Here is a 20,139-nt window from a genome sequence, read left to right as displayed (position 1 = left end):
CGGGGGCTGCAGGAGCAAGTGGGCTGTGCCGGGCACATGGGAGGAAGGGGGGCATTCAATCGGATGCGATGGCTGTATTAATAGCTACAATTGTCACGCTATATATATCGACTCACAAAGAGCTGGAGGAAGAACCCACTTGCGCCAGCACTGGCTGGCTGATTTCTTGCAGGCGTCACAGCCCGTGCGGGGGGTGGGGGGGGACCCTCATAGCGGTGCAGAGGGACGGTTTCAAGACGGGTGCTCCATGCCTGTGGGGCAGCGTGGGAGATGGCATGGGGAGGGTTGTGTGAGCAGCGGGCAGGCGGACAAGGCTGGGCCCGCTGGCAGGGTGGACAGGGAGGGGCAGGGCTCTGAGGAGAGGGCGGGGGGGGGGGAACTCGCTTGCCCCCAGTGCAGTGAAGCACAGGCAGGAGGTGGAAGGACTTGGAACAGGGGGCGTTGTGGTCAGATGGCTGATGCAAGAGCCCCTACAATAACAACCCAGCCCCTCCCTCCACGAGGGACCCCACAATAACAACCCAGCCCCTCCCTCCACGAGGGACCCTACAATAACAACCCAGCCCCTCCCTCCACGAGGGACCCTACAATAACAACCCAGCCCCTCCCTCCACGAGGGACCCTACAATAACAATCCAGCCCCCCCACGAGGGACCCTACAATAACAATCCAGCCCCCCCACGAGGGACCCCACAATAACAACCCAGCCCCTCCCTCCACGAGGGACCCTACAATAACAATCCAGCCCCCCCACGAGGGACCCCACAATAACAACCCAGCCCCTCCCTCCACGAGGGACCCTACAATAACAACCCAGCCCCTCCCTCCACGAGGGACCCCACAATAACAACCCAGCCCTCCCCCCACGAGGGACCCTACAATCGGTTGGTTCAGCCATGAGTCAAACGTTGCCAAGGGACAAAGTCGTCTCGTGATAGGTGGAGAGGCCTGTCAATCAGCCTGGTTGTTAGGTTTCGGGCTGTATTGTGTTCTGATAGACTGGGGAAGCTGTCAGTCACCGTAGTTGCTAGGGGGAGGGTGTAAAGGTTACGATGGGACTGATTGGTTACTGAGGGCCGGTCTAAGGGTTACTATGGGGCTGAGCTGTCCTATCATAGGTTGTCTAGCGTGTCAGTCAGCGTGACGAGCGGTAAGCGGACGCTGGGCGTGGCCGTGACCTGAACCGCTCTCTGATAGGCTGAGGGGGGCTGTCGGCCAGCTCGGTTGGTAGGAGGCGGGAATTTACGTCACAGCAGACTTGGGCGCTCATAGGCCCGCGGCCCGCCCGTCCTCCTGGTTGCTAGGGCGGGCTGATGACGGTGCGGGCGGAAGTGCGTGGCGCGGCCATGGCGGGAGGGATGAAACCAGCCCCGGGGCGGCGGCGGCTCCTGGGGACCCTGGTGCTGCTGGCGCTGGCGGGGGGCGCAGGCGCAGCAGGTACCGGGGGGGCCCCAAGGGACCGGGGCGGGGGGCGCAGGGCGCAGACACTGGGGTGGGACAGAGATGGGGACCAGGGGAGTGGGAGGACTGGGGGGGACAGGCTGGGGGACCTGGGGTGTGGGGCGCAGGCACTGGGGGGCTGGGACTGGGGGAGACAGGCTGGGGGACCTGGGGTGTGGGGCGCAGGCACTGGGGGGCTGGGACCCGGGAGGGGGCAGGGACTGGGGTGGGACAGAGATGGGGAGTGGGGGATTTGGGGGGGGCTGGGGGGACAGGCTGGGGGACCTGGGGTGTGGGGTGCAGGCACTGGGGGGCAGGGACTGGGGTGGGACAGGGATGGGGAATTGGGGGGGGGGCAGGGACTGGGGGCTGGGGGAGACAGGCTGAGGGACCTGGGGTGTGGGGCGCAGGCACTGGGGGGCTGGGACCCGGGAGGGGGCAGGGACTGGGGTGGGACAGAGATGGGGAGTGGGGGATTTGGGGGGGGCTGGGACTGGGGGGACAGGCTGGGGGACCTGGGGTGTGGGGCGCAGGCACTGGGGGGCAGGGACTGGGGGAGACAGGCTGGGGGACCTGGGGTGTGGGGCGCAGGCACTGGGGGGCTGGGACTGGGGGAGACAGGCTGGGGGACCTGGGCTGTGGGGCGTAGGCACTGGGGGGCAGGGACTGGGGTGGGACAGAGATGGGGACCAGGGGACTGGGGGGGGTCAGGGACTGGGGGAGACAGGCTGGAGGACCTGGGGTGTGGGGCGCAGGCACTGGGGGGCTGGGACTGGGTAGAGATGGGGGCAGGGACCTGGGGTGTGGGGTGCAGGCACTGGGGGGCAGGGACTGGGGTCGGACAGAGGGGGACCAGGGGAGTGTGAGGACTTGGGGGGGGCAGGCTGGGGGACCTGGGGTGTGGGGCGCAGGCACTGGGGGGCTGGGACCGGGTGGGGGCAGGGACTGGGGTGGGACAGAGATGGGGAGTGGGGGAATTGGGGGAGCTGGGACTAGAGGCCGGGGGAGACAGGCTGGGGGACCTGGGGTGTGGGGCGCAGGCACTGGGGGGCTGGGACCGAGTGGGGGCAGGGACTGGGTAGAAATGGGGGCAGGGACTTGGGGTGTGGGGTGCAGGCACTGGGGGGCAGGGACTGGGGTGGGACAGGGATGGGGAATTGGGGGGGGCAGGGACTGGGGGCTGGGGGAGACAGGCTGAGGGACCTGGGGTGTGGGGCGCAGGCACTGGGGGGCTGGGACCCGGGAGGGGGCAGGGACTGGGGTGGGACAGAGATGGGGAGTGGGGGATTTGGGGGGGGCTGGGACTGGGGGAGACAGGCTGAGGGACCAGGGGTGTGGGGCGCAGGCACTGGGGGGCTGGGACTTGGGGCGTGAGGAAGGGGGGGCAGGTATGGGGGAGGATGGATGGGAACCCAGGGAGGCCCAGAGTCTGGGTGTGGGAGTGGGGCAGGTGTGGGGGCCCTTTCCTGAGGGCACCCGGCATGGGGTGTTGGTGAGCCGGGGGGATGCTGACTATAGGCCCATGGGGAACTGTGATTTTTTCCGAATCTTTCTCTCTTCTCCTCCCGCCCTGACTCCACTGGCTGCCCCTGTGCAGGGAGGCAGCAGGTAAATCCCCATCACCCTGCTCTGTCCCCTTCTGTCACCCCATCCTGGGAGCTCCTTGTAATCTCATCAGCGCTGCCTGCTGCTGTGTTAAATTGCCACCTCCCCCCCACCCCCCAAAAAAAATCCTAGCACTCGCTGCCCCACCCCACCTCACCTTGCCAGCAGATCCAGGCTGTTCTTTGGGGCTCACGTGCAGTGACTTGCGGGTGGGGAGAGACTTATGGGCGGTGGACCCAAATCAGTGAGACTGTGAACCCCTGGGGAGTTGGGGCGGGAGATTGGTGGGACAGGCGGGCACTGGCAGGCTGTGTACGGTGGGGGTTGAGACAGGGAAGGATGGTGCTGGTAGGCGGCATGGGGCTGGGTGGGGCGCTGGCAGGGCGGGGCAGGATCACCGCACAGTCTGGGGAATCACCTGAAGTGCGTTATGATGCACCATTTTAAATGCCTCCATTCCAAGTCAATCTTGTGAGCCCCTCAGTGGAGGGACTCGAGGGATGGGAATGACGCAGGATAAAAGAGGATGTTGGCAGAGGATGGGGGACATGTTGGCACTGGTGGGGAGGCAGGGGGCACCTTGTGCACAGCACCTTGTGCTATCAAACCATAATCCTGACCAGGTCCCCTTGAGGTGCCACCATAATACAAGTATCTGATAATCCTTTCTAGTTGGCTCCGTTCCCTCTCCATACAAACTGATTGATTCGTCTCTGCGCAAGGTGGGCAGAGATCGGAGGAAGCGTGGGCTGGTGGGTGAGGCACTGAACTGGCACTTGGGTTCAGCTCCTGGCTCTGCCCCAGATTTCCTTTTAAGTCCTTGATCTTTCTACGCCCCAGTTCTGCAGCGGTAAATTGATGATTCTTTGTCTCCCACTCCTTCTCTAGTTGAGACCGTGAACTCTTTGGGCCAGACACTGCTTGTGCAGTGCCCAGCACAATGGGACCTCAGTCTTAGTTAACGACCTCTAGGCCCTCGCCTCACAGAAGTGTCAGAGGTGGCAAAACCACTTTCATTGGTTGGGAGGAGGATGCCTTTCTGTGTGCACTTCCTACACATGCCGAAGCTAGAGGAAAACAAGCCAAGGCTTTTGATCTGTTTAGAAGACTCCAGAAAATTCCCACTTCAAAGCTAGAGAAAAGGAAAAGTTAAATCTAATTGTGTTTTGTGTTAACTGAGAAGTTTGGGGTGGTGGGTGTGTGGGGATGGTGGTGTGCCCAAAAGCATGTTAATTTGTGCATTGAAATCTCTGCTTCTGAGCCGCACTCTTTGAACTGTGAGTTATAAACAAAGTGCCAATTCCTTCTTGTGATAATCTCACTTCGTGGCTATGTTTGTGCCTCTCTAAGTGCCTGAGGATGCCCCGAAGGTGCTGTTAGCTTCTGTGGGAGTGTTTCTCTATTCGTGAGACTGTTAGTTTCTCTGGGGAGCAGAGAATGGATTGAATGGCAATGACCTCTGTCATGGGGTTAGCAGGCTCGCCAGTCTGTTTGCCTTGGTGGAGAAGGGAGTAGGGTATCTGATTGGAAACCCCAAAAATGTCGCTCGGGAGGCAGTGTGACCTAGTGGGTAGGGCACTGACTGGGCCTTGGAGACCTGGTTCTGCCACTGGCCTGCTGGGTGACCTCAGGCAAGTCATGTCCCTGCTCTGTGCCTCATTTTCCCCATCTATAAAAGTAAAGTGCTTTGAGATCTATGGATGAAAAGTGTTATAGGTGAGCGTGGTATTATTATTAACCACTAAGGATCATAGAATATCAGGCTTGGAAGGGACTCGGGGCGTCATCTAGTCCAACCCCCTGCTCAAAGCAGGACCAATCCCCAACTAAATCATGGATTATCATGACTGCCCTCCATCTAGGCACGTACTGCTCCTCTGCTAAAAATTGGGCTATGTGTAAAAGGTGCCTTGTTCGGTGTGAACAGGGCTGTGCCTAGCACAAAGGATTAACAAACATCCATTAATCCGTGTGAGCAGCACATGCTGTCTGGGCACACAACGTAGTGACTGTAGCATGGCGATTTTTAATGTAAGTCACGTTCTTTCCCTACTAAAGTTGTAGGTAGAGTAAAAAAAAAACAACATTAAGCTATCTAATGTCTCCCCTCTTGGGGAATAACACTTTTCTATGAACTTGAGCACGTTGGTAAATAGTTTAAAGTCACACAGCATTACTCAAACTCCCACTCTCTGCAGTGAATCTATACGCCTGAGCCATCTCCGTGGGAGATATGTGCGCCTGTTGAGAAAAGACTCTCGGGAGCCTCTTCACAACACACGCATGCATTGATGAAAGCCTGGGGTTTGGCTTTTTCCTAAGGAGGCTAGAGAAGAGGACTATCTCCTTGCAAAGGCACTTACAGATGCCAAGCCAGTTATAAATCAGGAGGAGTTCAATGGAATATCTTTTAAATGAACAAAGTTACTTATAGTGACCAAAAATAATGGCCACCCTCCTAGCTGATCAGAACTCCAGTATGCTTCCCCTTTCTACTGCCATCCTCTACCTACAGCGGTGCTGTATTATGACAGAGAAGGTAAACTGAGGCATGGTCTAAGGCTGTAGTTGACTGTAAAGCTACATCTGGCCTTGTTCCAGGAGTGAAGCTGAAGTTAATGAGTGTTTCCTTCTGCCTGCTGAGTGAAAATGGTCCTTAGTTCACCTCACAAGTTATAGGACTCAGTACTGGCAGAAATGGGGGATCCCCCCCGCCCCCCCGGCCATTCTCCTTCAGCCATAGACATTGGACCTGAAGCAGGAACTAATACAGGGAAGTTAGGACCTGTGTTATTCAGGAGATACCACATTGGTCCCTTCTGGCCTTAAACTCGGTGAATTTCTCTCACCGATGTGGTTGCTGAATAAATTCCCCCAGGGCTGTCTCTCGCAGAGTGGGTGTGCTTGCAACACACATGGAGGGCCAAAGAACGTCAGGCTCAGAGCTTCTTGGGGAGGCGATCACTGGGGAAAAATGTCGGGTGACTCCAAAATCCCAACCCTGCTCAGATGGCCACTGTCAGGCAGGATACTGGGCTAAGTGGACCACTGATCTTGCCCAGTATGGCCGTTCTTATGTAAACTCTAATGAGGTCTATGTGGGATGCACATTGGGCCCTGATCCTCTTGTTGTGTTAGTGTAAATCAGGAGAAATTGCACAGAAGTCAGTGGAACTGCACGAGTGAGCTTAGAATCAAATTCATGTTTTAGGAAGGCTCCATGCAATTAGTCTCTGGTTGGTGTTTCCCTTGACCTCGGCATTCCCAGGACAGCTTGTTTGGTGCTGGTGGTATCACCAAGTGCCCGATCCCTAGTTTCGGGGGACGTGTTTGCTCTTTCTTTAAACAGAATTGCTCCCAGAGAACTCACTGCCAGAGTCCCATGAGTCCTGGGGCTGTGGAACTGGCCATGAAATCCACCTATTGCTTGCGGGAATGTTCTCTAGGTTCTAAGTCTCCCCTTAAAAACAAGTTTCAGAGTAACAGCCGTGTTAGTCTGTATTCGCAAAAAGAAAAGGAGTACTTGTGGCACCTTAGAGACTAACCAATTTATTTGAGCATAAGCTTTCGTGAGCTACAGCTCACTTCATCGGATGCATACTGTGGAAAGCGTAGGAAGTCTTTTATACACACAAAGCATGAAAAAATACCTCCCCCCACCCCACTCTCCTGCTGGTAATAGCTTATCTAAGATAAGCTATTACCAGCAGGAGAGTGGGGTGGGGGGAGGTACTTTTAGCTATTACCAGCAGGAGAGTGGGGTGGAGGGAGGTATTTTTTCATGCTTTGTGTGTATATAATGTCTTCTGCAGTTTCCACAGTATGCATCCGATGAAGTGAGCTGTAGCTCACGAAAGCTTATGCTCAAATAAATTGGTTAGTCTCTAAGGTGCCACAAGTACTCCTTTCCCTTAAAAACAAGCCACCCACGATTGTTTCGTCCCTGGTGAGTGTGAAGAAAACCTGTAGCAACACGAGCCAAGGGTGAAGTGCTGCTGGGATGCCTTCCTGAGTCTGCAGAAAGCCTGAAACTGTAGCTCAGGACCTTTGAGCCCAAACACCCAGTTCAAGTGCCCATCTCTTGATCTCGGACCGTTTCCCCAGGGGCCACCTGTTATAAATGCCAAAACTTCCAGCTTCCCTCATCAGGGTGCGCCGAAGGTTGGGGAAAGGGCCCTGTGAAATCAATTGAATTGATATCAAAACAAACACAGTTCTTTTAAATGAAATTAAAGAGAACTCCCCCCCCTGTGTCTTGTGCCGGACACAGGACAGGCTCGCTCCCAGACACGAATGGGTATAGCTGCATCGGATCTAGTTTGTTACTAAATCTTTCTTATCCCTCTCCCCTGTCTAATGGAGGTGCTGAGAAGTCGGTGATCCAACTTGAAGAAGGGCATGTGAGCCATCTGACGCTCCCGCGGCAGTTCTGCTACACCAACGCGGTGATCCCAAAATGGCATGACATCTGGACCCGGATGCAGGTAGGAACCAGCGCCCACTTTGCCTGCTGCTGCAAAACCAGGTCTGCGTCTCTCTGCTGCCCCACTCCCATTATTTACATTCAAGCCAAGAGTCTGAATGAAAGAGGCTTTGTCGGGTTTGTGTGAACCAGCGAAAGAACCTCTCGGACCAAACCCCCTTATCTCTTTATCTCCTCTCCTTGGGGCGGGTGCGGTAGCAACAAGGTAAGGGCTGGTCCCTGGAGAGAAACTTCTTGCTTGGACCCCTACCTGTGTCTGAATGCTCCTGCTGCTGGCCAGTCCCAGATGTGTTCCCAGCCTTTGTTCCTTGCCCTTCTCGTCCTGTGGTTTATATGAGGTTAGGAGCCAGAATGTGCTGGGGCTGTACAGGCAGGAGAGAGCACAGTAAGGCCAAAAGACAACCACAGGTGTCCTAGGAATGCATTGTAGTGGTTAGAACCAGCAGGCTTGGTTTCAGGACTCCTGGGTTCTATTCCCAGTGTTGGGCGAAAGTGTCGTGGTGTGGTTAGAACAATGGACTGAGCGTCGGGAGTTCAGAGTTCTCTTTTCCCCCCCACCCTGCCACTCACTCTTGTGGCCTTGAGCAAGTCACTTAAGCTCTCTGGGTGTCAGCTGGAAACCGGGGATAAGGCCTGCTGCAGATGAGCGTTTTCTGGTGGGGAAGCCCTCCATGTTGCTGGCTGAAGGAGACACTGCTGTCAGCCGTAAGGCTCCTGTTTCCAGCAGTGTCAGACATAGGCTCAAAGTAGGGTCGCCCTGCTGCTCGTCAGGCAGAGGAGCCCCAGGGGCTACTCAGGGTAGGAAAAGCGAGAGGAACTGCTGTTTGGCAGCTGGCATGCGGGGGCTATCAAAGGGCCAGTGTTCATAGTGATACTCGAGGCTTCGTCAGACATCAGTGCAGGGCTGTTCCTCCCCCTGACGCCCCTTGTCACCCTGATCTCTCCTGCCACAGCGGGCAGACGCTGGCCTAGTTTCTCATGGCGGCTGCCCTGAGGCTGCATCTAATGTTGGCAGAAGTGGCAAGCGTCTGTCAGGACGCTTCGTGTCACGGTTTCTCGGTCTGTCGAGATCTGCGGCACTGTTCTTCACATCAGCCTCTTCTGGCCGGAGGTGGGGGGAAGGAATCGCATCAGAGAACCATGGGTTTTGTAATTTATTCCATAAAGCTATCAAAGGCGAAACTGCCTGATGAGCATGTCAGGGAATGACTAAAACAAGCCCACTGAGAGAAGTTTGTACAATCAGCGCTTAAGCTCCTTCCGTCTGAGAGACTCAGCAATTTTAACAAGGATGCTTCAATTCAGACCCCGGATGGGAGCATTATCCCCCAGTTACAGATGGGGAAACTGAGGCAATGGGAGGGGAAGTGACTTGCAAGTGCATGCAGGAAGCAAGCGGCAAAGGTAGGAACACTCTAGACTTTCTCGCTGCTGGTTCTGTGCCTTGAAATCCTCCCTCATCCTTCAACTGGTCCCCTGAAAATGTCTAACTGAGACCAGGTCTTCTTGCAACTCACATTTTTAGATGCTCATGGCCAGGGTTCTTGCTGATGAGAAAAGGAGGCATTGAGAGAGAGTCTGCAGCTGAGACGTGAAGGCGACTGTAGGCATGCAGGTGCAGGATGTGGATACACTTCCTGAGAAGTCAGTTATTGGCAACTGGGGGTTCGCAGACCTCTTCCAAAGGGTATGGCACCTGGTCTAGAGATTTGCCTGTCTTAAGAGCCTGTTGTAAAAAAGCACAAGCAAAGTCAGTACAAACTAAAATTTCATCCAGGCAATGATTTCATTACACTGCTCTGTATCCTGTACACTGAAATGTCAGTGCAATATTTATATTGTAATTATGGTGAAAATGAGAAAGGAAGCCGTTTTTCAGTAACAGTGTGGCTGTGACGCTTTTTTGTATTTTATGACTGATTTTGTAAGCAAAGTAGTTTTTAAGTGAGGTGAAACTTGGGGGTACACAAGACAAATCCCACTCCTGAAAGGGGTATGGTAGTCTGGAAAGGTTGAGAGCCACTGGTCTAACTGTTTTGGTAAGCTAGCTGTAGGTACATTTCCAAACTCACCAAAGTGAACTTTTGACTGTCACTTTGGTGAGTTTGGAAATGGTACCCTGTATCTCTAATAGCATTTCCAAGGCCGCCTCTTCTGGCAGTCTCACCAGATTAGCAGTGATTTCATTGTCCTGAGACCACTGATCAGGGAAGGGAACAAACCTGCCCCATGTACTGCGAGCTGACATATGGGAAGCCCCTCACAAAGTGCTAAGCAATATTTAGCTGTTAGCTGCACAGCTCCGATCCCCATCTAGTTTTGTCTCCTTCGCGCGCTGGCTTCATCGAAGACCCCGTTATGTCCACCCCTGCAGTGCAGCGTGGGTGTGCGAGTACCTCTCCTCTCCCGTCTGCAGATCCGAGTTGTCAGCAACAAGATGATCCGTGTCACCCAGGTGGAAAATGAGGAGAAGCTGAAAGAGCTGGAGGAGTTCAACGTGTGGAACTTCTTCTTCTCCTTCTTGAAAGAGAAGCTGAACGACACCTACATCCCAGTGGATCTCTACAGCGAGAAAACCTGCCTGAAAGTAGAGTTACTAGAGGCAAACACCAACTACAGCGTCGTCCTCTTCCGGTGTAAGCCATGCTGGGGGTCGGGCTGCCCCTCTCGGGGCTTTGTAGGCCTGCTCGGGGAAGGAGGTGCAATTCCTGCCACTTCGCTGAGGATGTGCTCCATCCAGCAGCGCAGAGTCAGGGTTACCTGGCTACTGCTGGGTGCCACGTTGTTTGGAAGAACCCAGCTAGTCTTACACGGGGGTGTCAGGGTGAGCACCCTGAAACTGCCCTTTGGGCCAATGGGGGGAATGGAGGAGATCTGAGGAGAAGGTTAAAAACAGGCAGGTGGTGGCACCCAACTCTGCAGGGAGCTTGGTCCAGCTGCTTTGGGCCTAGAACGGGCTCCTGGCGGTACCAGGTATCTGTTATAGGGCGTTATAGCACGTGTTAGCCCTAGGTCTAATGACTGAACCAGTTCCTTCTTTGCTTGGGAGGGGTGTGGGTGAGGGGATGGGGGTGGGAGAGAAGCACTCGCCCAACACGGGCTGTGTACGCCTCTGGAAGAGAAGCAGGGTGCATCCATCCGTTTCCTCCAGCCCCAGGTCAGTTTGGTGCCACCCACAGCAAAGCCGTGTTTGAATCCTTGGTCTGAGATTCACCAGGTTTATCCAGAGTCTGGGCCTTGGGGCCGTTTATACTGAGACGGGATCATAGAATATCAGGGTTGGAAGGGACCTCAGGAGGTCATCTCGTCCAACCCCCTGCTCAAAGCAAGACCAATCCCCAATTTTTGCACCAGATCCCTAAATGGCCCCCTCAAGGATTGAACTCACAACCCTGGGTTTAGCAGGCCAATGCTCAAACCACTGAGCTATCCAGGCATATCCAGCTCAGGGGTCTGCCTCTGTATGTTGTGCTGGGTATTTCCCAGCTGCTCCCCGTGGACTACTGGGACCGTGTCATGTTGTCATGTGGGCTCCAGCACAAAGTAACCAGGCTGGGGTCTTCTCTGATACTGTCTTGTCTCTTTTAGGGTTTGACACCAAGCTCTGCCTGGTTTCCTTCCTGGGCCTGGTCCTGTTTTTCTGCGGCGATTTGCTGAGCAGGTGGGTCGCCCCTTGCTGGAAGACCAGACCACTGCGTGTGCCATACCTGCTGTCCTGTGTGCTCGACCCCCCCCCCCCCCCATCTCTGTGTTAATGGCCTGGGCAACACGGAGGAAACGTGACCTCAGGGATGCTGCTGCGGCCAGGTGCAGCGGGGCACCTCGGAGCGGTGCCTGCCCCAGCCTAGCCTCTGTCCCTTAATAGCTATGTAAACAAAGGGCTGCTAACATCCACAGCTGGGAGGCCGCCTACGAGCTTTCAGGCTGTGGCCTGGTGTCCCGGCAGTTAAATCAGGGGGATCATCTCCCAACACTGCAAATCCCCTTGGCTCAGCCATGGAGCTTGGCTTTGCGCAGGCTGCTCTTACCAAGACACAGTGAATGCCACCCTAGCTCCCTTTTAATGATCCCGAGGCGCGTTGGCTTCCTGCTCTCCTGGGTGTGTCTGCTTGAAGCTCTGTTCGGCGTGTGTTTGTGCGGGTGGACATCTCTCAAACTCACCCGCCGTGCGTGATCTCCGCAGGAGTCAGCTCTTCCACTACTCAGCTGGGATAAGCATTGGCATGCTGGCCTCGCTGCTGATCCTCATCTACGTGATGGCCAAGGTGATGCCCAAGGTGAGGCTGCGGTCCGGGTCTGGGAATCGGGTGCTGCTGAGTGCGATGGAGCTGGAACTGACCACTCGGCGACTGGCTGGTTCAAGGACCGCGCCAAACTGCTGTAACTTGGGAATCTGGTTACAAACTCCCGCCCTCTGAGGCTCTCGGGTCCGGTCTATGCTGGGGGGAAACCCGAAAGAGCCTTTCAGGGCCCAGGCCCCAGAGGCAGGAATGCTGGGGTATGGTGGTTCCGGTGTCTAACCCCTGCTCTGAGCAAGGTAGTCGGTGGTTAAACCATCGCACTCGGCTGTAGCTCACACAGGTGGTAGCGGGTATGCAGAGGCACGCGCTAGTGCTAAAAACCCGCCGCCCCAGTGTGGAGGTGCTCTGGGTGTCAGGAGAGAGGAGGGAAGAACACCCACCCGGTCTGGCTCGTGTACAGTAGCACACCGCTGAGTTCAGGGCCCACTTGAGGCTGCGCAGCGAGTGATGGGCAGAGTCTGCAGTCGAAGGAGGCAAGGGGTGGGAGGGGAAAGCGGCCAAGGACCAGAGCCCCACAGACCTGGGACAGAACCCAGGTTTTGTACCTGGCCCGCTAGGCAACGCTGCCCTTTGACATAGGGCCTGTCTAGCAAACAGTCTTCCCCTGGGGTGAACATCAAACAGCGGCGGTTTGGCTCTAGTAGACACGTGTCTTATTCTTACGTCTTTCCATCTGCCCTAGAAAAGTCCCATCTACTTCATCCTAGTGGGAGGCTGGTCCTTCTCCCTCTACCTCATCCAGCTGGTCTTCAGAAACATACGAGAGATCTGCAAGTCCTACTGGCAATATCTCCTGGGTGAGTGTGTCTTGGCGCCTTACGCAAAGGCTGTTTGTATGACGGTGGCGTGGGAGATGCTGGGACTTCCACGCCCGTCTGCCTTCTACGCAGCTACAAACGGGGCTGTTCAGCAGCCGGCGGCCACTTCCCCTCCTCCCACCACGCTTTCCTGGGAGGCGGCCTGTCTGAGCAGCACCTTGGATTTTACTGCTGCAGATCTGCCCAGCTTAGCCACCCGAGCCGAGCTCAGCAGCCCCTGTCCAAATAGGATTTAGAGTCATTTGACCAGGAAGGGACCCGGGACTGTAGGAGCAGTGATGCCAGCAGCATGGGGACGGGGAAGGAGCGGTTATGTGGTACCTGCTGCATTGAGCACGGCCAGCGTGGCTGTGCTCCGCGCTTCCCGGAGCGGGCTGCACCAACGGTCAGGATGCTTCCTGCCCTGCCTGCTCCGTGCAGTCCTCGTTCTGTGGGGCAGGCGTGGAATTCCTGGCTGAGTTCGCAGGGGGTCTGGCCATGAACTTGCTGATGAGTCTGTGAGGGACCCTGGGCCCGAAAGGAGGCGGAGGTGCTGGGTGTCCGTCCTGTTCATAGCGGCCTCCGTTGACTTCCCTCGCCCAGGCTACGTGCTGCTGGTGGGCTTTGCCAGCTTCGCCATCTGCTACCGGTACGGCCCGCTGGAGAACGAGCGCAACATCAATCTGCTGACCTGGAGCTTGCAGCTCCTGGGCCTGCTGCTCATGTACTCGGGCATCCAAATCCGGCCCATTGCCCTGGCGCTGATCGCCATTGCCGTCTGCACCAAGAACCTGGAGTACCCCGTCCAGTGGCTCTACGCCACCTACAGGTGATTCCAGAGCTCCGGGCGCGCCAGCTGCTCCAGCCACAGGGTCTAGGCCAGCCACTGCTGGCGGGGAGGCAGCGAACGGCCAAGCAGGAGTCATCTGGTCCAGGCTAAGGAGCCAACTGGCTCTGTTAACAGGACGGCTGCGCCGTAGTGTGGCTGAATGAGAGTAGGGGATGCGGGGCCCTGGGTGCATTTGGCTAAAAAGGGAGTTCCCAAGCCAGAGACGTGGCCTGGTTTTGGCTGACACAGGGTGGGGAGGGAGGGATTGGCTGCATGAAACCGGAGCCCAGGAGCCAGTTGCTCATGCTTGGACGTTCATCGTTTACCAGAGGGGTCTCTGGCCAAGGGTCAGGAGCCCAGTTAGACTTTATGGCCTCGACTAAACTGTCCAACCCAACCTGGCCACTGTGTGGCACCAACACCTGCTTGGTGGTGGATGCTCTGGTCTTTAAGAACTGAATTTTCTCCTGTGTCCTCGCTGTTGCCTGGGGGTGTCTCTGTGTTCTGGGGCATGATGGGGTCACCCCTCTTAGGGCAGCGGTGACCAGCTCTCTGCCTCTGGTGCCGGTGGGGAAGCCGGCTTCCAAGCAGGGCTCGGCAGAGTTAAACAGGTGGGCAGAAAGCTTCATAGATCCATTCAGAGCCTCTGGCCCAGGCCAGCGGATTCCAGCCGGTAACTTCTGCTTCAGGCTCCTAGCTCCTCAGGTGCCCCAGCAGCTCTCCGTAAGGACTGAGCGCAGCCTCGAGGCAGGGAACTGCTGCTAATGCCACCGCTCTGCTGGCAGGAAGGTGCAGAAAGCCACAGCGAAGCCGAGCCCCCCTCGCCTGCTGACCGAGGAGGAGTACCGGCTCCAGGGGGAGCTGGAGACACGCAGGGCCCTGGAGGAGCTGCGCGGATACTGCAGCAGCCCAGAGTTCTCCGCCTGGACTGTGGTTTCCCGCATCCAGTCTCCGAAGAGGTAAAACGCCCTGGGAGTGCCGGCAACCCCCTTACGGTGCCCCCTGCCAGGGGGCCGCGGCTCTGCACACGTCCAGGCGAGGGCTGGCTGCGCTCTGACTGGGGCAATCTGTACTCTTCCAGCAGGGCAGCCTGCAGCTAAACTCCATACCTGCCAGGGCTGTAAAAACTCCCGGGGGTGCCAGGTGCAGTCTATGTCCTGACTGTGCTATCAGCAGCTAGCATCATTCGGGTATGTGTTAGCAGGGCCTGGAGCAGCTGAGCCTTTCATTGGCTGGGTGGCTGGCTCCTCATACTGGCCTAGCCTCATGCCTAAGTGACCCTAGTGGGCTGGGCTGGGCTGGGCTGGGCTGGACTGGTGGCTGGGACAGCAAGGCAGGACTTGCCAATTCTAGTGCCAGCTCTGTGTTACCTCGGGCCAATTGCTCCCATACCCCTGTGCCTCAGTTTCCCCATGGGGTTACTAATTCTTCTGTGGGGGTTGAGGCTTAATGGTGTCTAGGACCTTTAAGGGACATAATGGCCATACTGGGTCAGGCCAGTGGTCCGTCTAGCCCTGTATCCTGTCTTCCCACAGTGGAAGTTAATTGCTCCCCATCCTCGTTCACTTCCAGGTTTGCCGACTTTGTGGGCGGTGCCTCCCACCTCACCCCGAACGAGGTCTCTGTCCACGAGCAGGAGTACGGGCTGGGGGGCTTGTTCGTGGAGGACCAGCTCTTTGAGGAAGACGAAGACGACTCCTTCGAAGGGGAGGGTCATGCAGGGTTCTCCGTGTCCCAGAACCACCTGGGCTCTGAGTGAGGGAGCCGTGCGGACGGATTTGGTGGTAGAGCTGCGGGATACAATCCCCGCTCTCTGAGCGCCCCCATGAGTGCGCGTGTGTGTGTATAAAGCCCAGTCTGTCCGTGCGAGTGCACCAGAGCCAGCCAGGCTGGCAGCACCTCCTGCTGGAGCCAGTGACATGGGCAGTCAGGGGATTGAACTCCACCCGTCTAACCTGGCAGCACTTTGCCCTCTGGCTGGCACCAGACCTGGTCCCTCTCCTGCTGCACAGCACTTGTCCTTTTCCCGGCTTTCCCCAGTGGGGGAGATACCGAAGGAGGGGCGGGGAAGGGGTGTTCTGGGGGCACTTCCCTTCTGGGGAATCCACATGTTGCTTTGCAACTTGCCAGCAGAGCTTCCCCTAGCCCTGTCTGGGGCAGAGAGGAATAGGGGCTGCTGTCTGAGTCGCCCCAGCCTGACTTCAGTTGGACTGGGAAAGCCCCCCCCTCCAGCCTTCCCAAACCCGAGCAGGGTCTCTGTGGGGCAGGAGGGTTCTGCACAGGCCTGTGTTGTCTGTAGGGCACAGCGTCCAAATGGGACTCGTACCACCCATAACGTGGGGTGAGTCCCCCCCGTCTCCTGCTTGCAGCACTCTGGGCCTCGTTCAGCCACAGAGACAATTTCATTCTCCTGCTCCCCTGGGTCTCAGCTGTGCAGGAGGCGGGCAGCACCCGGGTGATGGCAGGGCGGTGGTGAAGAGCAGCTGGCATGCCTACAGGCTGCAAGAGCGCTCGGCCCGCTGCCCGTAGCAGGGTGGCTTTCCTGGGGCGCAGGGGTCCCCTGCCTCAGGTGCTGAGCTGAGCCCAACTGAAGAACTCAGCCCCTTTTCTCTGTCCATCCTGCCCCCAGTAGGAAAAATAACCCCACTTTCCACTGGCCCCTGCCCCCACCTCACTGTCCTGTGGCTACGGCTCCTGGACTGCTGCCCACTGCTGGCTGTCAGCGGGCTGGGGCGTTAGCTGGTTTGCAGGCCGGCGTGGGAGCGGTGGGAAGAGGCCGGCTGCTTGTGGGGAGAGCAACTTGATCTCTTCCTCCTCCCACTGGGAGCCAGCTTTGTTTGCACAAGAGGAGAACTTTAGACTTGCTGTAGTGACAGGTGCGTGCAGGGCAGCTGACTTCCTGTTCTCCTGCAAGGAAAGGCTGCCAGCTCCCCACCCTGTAACGGGTATGGGGGCAGGAACGGCATCTGTTCGTATGATCACCAAAGAGGACCGGAGGCCTCCGGGCGGTCAGCACCTCTGCTCAGCCCCTTTGGGGAGCCAGGGGGGCTTCGAGGGCTGACCGCATGGCTACAGGCGAGGCTGCTGGGCCTGCGCTGCCAACCCCTCCCCACCGTCTCCTGGTGCAGATCTTTATTTGATGTGGGCTGTGCCCCTGCAGCCGGTGGCTGGAGCACCAGACTGGCTTCCCTGTTGGTGCGGCCCAGGATTGGGACTGCTAACGGCCCCACTTAGGCCCAGCACCCTTGAGCGTCTCCCTGTGGACATGAGGAAAACCCTGGCTTCAGGATTTGTGTCTGAATGCGTCCTTCTCACCTGCTTTGGTTGTGGTTCATTTACTTACGTCCACAGTGCTCCGCAGCCAGAGACGCTTTCCCTGCTTAGGGCCCGAGCGGGTGCCCCCGTCTCTACCATGTCAGCATTATTCACGGGGCTCCCTGAGCCCCTATTCTAGACCCGACTCTTTCAGCCTTCTCTGCCTAGGGAGTCCCGTGCTAATGCAGTGTACGGCGAGGTGTCCCTGTCCCCCACAGCCTCCGGTTCGGCTCCACATCCCCTCTAACCTGTCTGCAAGTGGCTGGGTGGCCTGGCACATCCTGGGACGCTCCTGCCTGACCTGCTTCCATCTTTGCTGCTCCCTGGAGGAGTCCAGTCCCCTGAGCCGGGAAGCTAGTGCTGCTAGCCTGGGTTCCCTGCGGGCAGGGGGGAGCCTGAGCTCCTTGTGGGGCAGGAAGCCCGCGGGGGCTTGGCTGCACTGGGCAAGGGCAAGTCCCTGAACTCAGACCTGAAGAGCAGGGAGCAGAGGGAGACGCTGGCCCAACTCTCTCCAGATCCGGCTGTGGGGGGTGAACGTGGCGGCAGGTGAGGGGCTGCAGCCGAGCCCTCGGCCTGGCGTGGTCTCGTTCACGCCGCAGGTTCTTTGCTGGAGCAAAGGGGTGTTTGGAGCAGCTAGTTCTGAACCGCGGGGCCAGGGCCTTGGCCGTGCCTGAGGCTTTCCATGCTGCGTAGCCCATTCAGATGCATTGTAGTTAATGGGAGCTATGGGGCGAAGGGCGGGATTCTGAAGTTACCAGAGTGATTTAGGAGCACAAATCCCATTGATTCCAGCAGGGCTCGTGCTCCTAAGTCAATTGGGTGCTACTGAAAGTCTCCCCAGGATCGCTGCTTTGAAACCCGCCCCGTCGCAGAGTTCTCTTTATTTCCAAGAAGCTTCTCTTGGTAAATATAGCGAAACAAGCTCCTGGCCCCCAAGTCTGTCGTCTCTTGCAGTGATGCGCTCGAGGGTCTGCTTGGGGCTGGGGGAGAGACCCGCTAAACTAGGGGTGAGCTAAATGGTCAAAACTACTAGTGATGGGCAGGAGGCGTCCAACCTGCCACCCTCAAAGGAGTCCGACTCCCAGACTCTCTTTTTGCAAATCAGGCCCCTTTAAGTTGCAGCTGGCCCCCAACATCCCCACTGAACCCCGAAAGCCTGGAGGTTGCTTGTGCCTTAGCACTGAGCCAGTGCAGAAAGCAGCTGAGGTGTAGAGCCGCTGGGCAGGACTGTCCTGTCTCATCTGATGTGCGTTCATTTCATGACAGTGGCCCCGTGTGGGGCTTGTGTGACTATGCACAGTGTCTGGTTGTGAGCCGGAGTGAAAATGGAAGGGGACCAGGCCTGTGTGGAACTTGGCCCTTAGAAGAGAGCTGGGCATTTCCTGCTCGAGGGCTGCAACGTGCCCCAGGGCTCAGTTAACCCTTTGGCACTGGCGTCAGTGGGCAAGGCTGGCTGCCCGCCTGCCCTAGGTGGGGTAGGCTGTAGCTGGCCTGGATTGCCCGTCCCCCCCACCACTTCTAGCTCTGAACTCAGAGCAAACTGCGTCCCAGCTTCTGCCTCTGTCGTGCGAGGTGTGTGGGCCTGGCTGGCATGGCCTGGGTGATAGGCCTTCTCTTAAGCACAAATGGGGGGGAGGGTGCTCCTCAATCTCTATGCAACTATCTGAGCAATAACTGCCCTTGAGTGGCGCCTCTGGGGAAAGTGCTCCCCCCAGGGCCCGCATCCTGCTTGCTCCCCATGAAGTAATGTCACAGCAGTGAGCTTTTGTTCATTGTTGTGCCAGGCACTGCTGCAAAATAATCAGAGTGGGGGGGCACGCGCTGTCTGCAGGAGCAGCCTGCGCAATGCAATCCGGCTTGGCACTGCCTATAAGCCGCGTAACTGCTGGAGGTTATGGCCACGCTGGGTAATTCCCAGTTTAATTTTAAATATTTTCTTTTTGTTGCTGCGCCCCTTTTATTTCCCGCTCCCTGCTGTTGCAGAAAGCCAGCTCTCAGTGTTCGCCGCCGCAAGCGGCCACGGAGCCCAGAGTTTAGTTTTCTTGATGTTAATGCCAGTTCAGAATTTTAATAAAGTTTGTTTTTGTAGCCGTGCGTGTGTTAAACAAGGGTGTGAAAGCGGCGGTTCGGCTCGAAGCAGCTGAGAGGCTGGACAAAGCTGTCGTCGGTCCGTCTATCGCACAACCAAGGCTCATCAGCGGATTCCTTCCATCCCCTAACAGCCCCTGGCTCTCGTATCCTGCCCGAAGCATTAGGGGCCCCGTGGGTTAATGCTCTGGCTACTAGGGTTCTGCACCCAGTGTAGGTCACAGCGGGGAGGGGTGGGGGGCAGGCCTGGGCTGGAAGAAGGGGGGCTCCACATGGGTTAAGAGGTGCTGGAAGGACAAATCCCAGGTGCAGCTCAACACGAGTGAAGTGATTTTTTCCTCCTGGCCTGACTCTTCTGTTCCCATCCGCCGCGAACTCATTACCGGCCTCGCACATGGTGGGGGAGGTCCGAGCTTTTATTGGACCGACTTCTGGGGGTGAGCGAGACGAGCTTTCAAGCCCCCACCGAGCTGTTCTTCAGGGCTGTGATGCTGGCTCCCTGTCCCTGCTCCACACAAGATCCAGACCCCTGGTTTAGCGCACGGGGTGAACACGCGTTTCAGGGCCCTCTGCGAGGGGAAGGAGCAGGGGTAAGAAAGAGCGCTGCCTGTGGCCAGCCTTAGGCATTCCTGCGGGGTCAGTAACGGCGTGTACCTCGTACTAGCCCGGCTCCCAGTCTGCACCCTGCTCGCGGGCGCTCCGGAGCAAAGATCAGTTACTGCAATGGAACATTATGGGCAAATCTCCGGGGTTTTTGGGGTGCAAGCTAGCGTCCCGGTGCTCAGAGTCTGGGCGGTTAGCATCAGGGAGGAAGAGGCTTGGTCCCCTGGGCTTCTCTCCCAGCAGAGCTTGCAGTGGGCTCCTTGCAGCCAGCTCGTCTTGCCAGCTCAAACAAACCCCTCTTGTGCTGGCATCAAATTAGCCACTCAGCAGAGCAATAGCCCGGGGTCTGCTGGCTTTTCCTGGGGCTGATTCCCCTGGCGACCTTGGCCGGGTCACACAATGGGTTTTTGGCCCCGTTTCCCCAGCTGTAAAGCAGGGCTCGTAAAACCTCATCTCACCGGGCCGCTAAGGAGGAACTGATCTTCTGTGGCAGCTCTCGGGGTTTATGGCTTGGGCGGTGGCTGGGCCCTAAACGCCCTGGTGCATCTCATGCTCTCCACCTGTGGCCAGGCCCGTGGGGCGGTGGATCTCTGCCTGGCGTCGTGGGCCGTGCAAGGCGCCCCGGTCTGATCTCGCGGCGTGCGCCTCCAGCTGCGTGCGTCGGACACCCTGTTGGCT

General features: G+C 57.4%; 1 protein-coding gene across 1 annotated transcript; it reads left to right on the top strand.

Annotated features, from left to right (window-relative positions):
- Window positions 1-1,313: 1,313 nt before the first annotated feature.
- NEMP1 (nuclear envelope integral membrane protein 1) lies at window positions 1,314-18,858 on the top strand. The gene is made up of 9 exons (XM_048831969.2): window positions 1,314-1,437; window positions 7,408-7,529; window positions 9,945-10,164; window positions 11,117-11,189; window positions 11,712-11,805; window positions 12,512-12,626; window positions 13,230-13,455; window positions 14,241-14,414; window positions 15,028-18,858. The coding sequence occupies exons 1-9, from the start codon at window positions 1,314-1,316 to the stop codon at window positions 15,212-15,214; spliced, it is 1,335 nt and encodes a 444-aa protein (XP_048687926.2). The 3' UTR covers window positions 15,215-18,858.
- Window positions 18,859-20,139: the final 1,281 nt, after the last annotated feature.

This window comes from Caretta caretta, chromosome 20 (genome assembly GCF_965140235.1).
Source record: "Caretta caretta isolate rCarCar2 chromosome 20, rCarCar1.hap1, whole genome shotgun sequence".
Lineage (NCBI taxonomy): Eukaryota > Metazoa > Chordata > Testudines > Cheloniidae > Caretta > Caretta caretta.
Note: the sequence above shows the minus strand (reverse complement) of the source record. Positions and strands in the feature narration are given on the sequence as shown.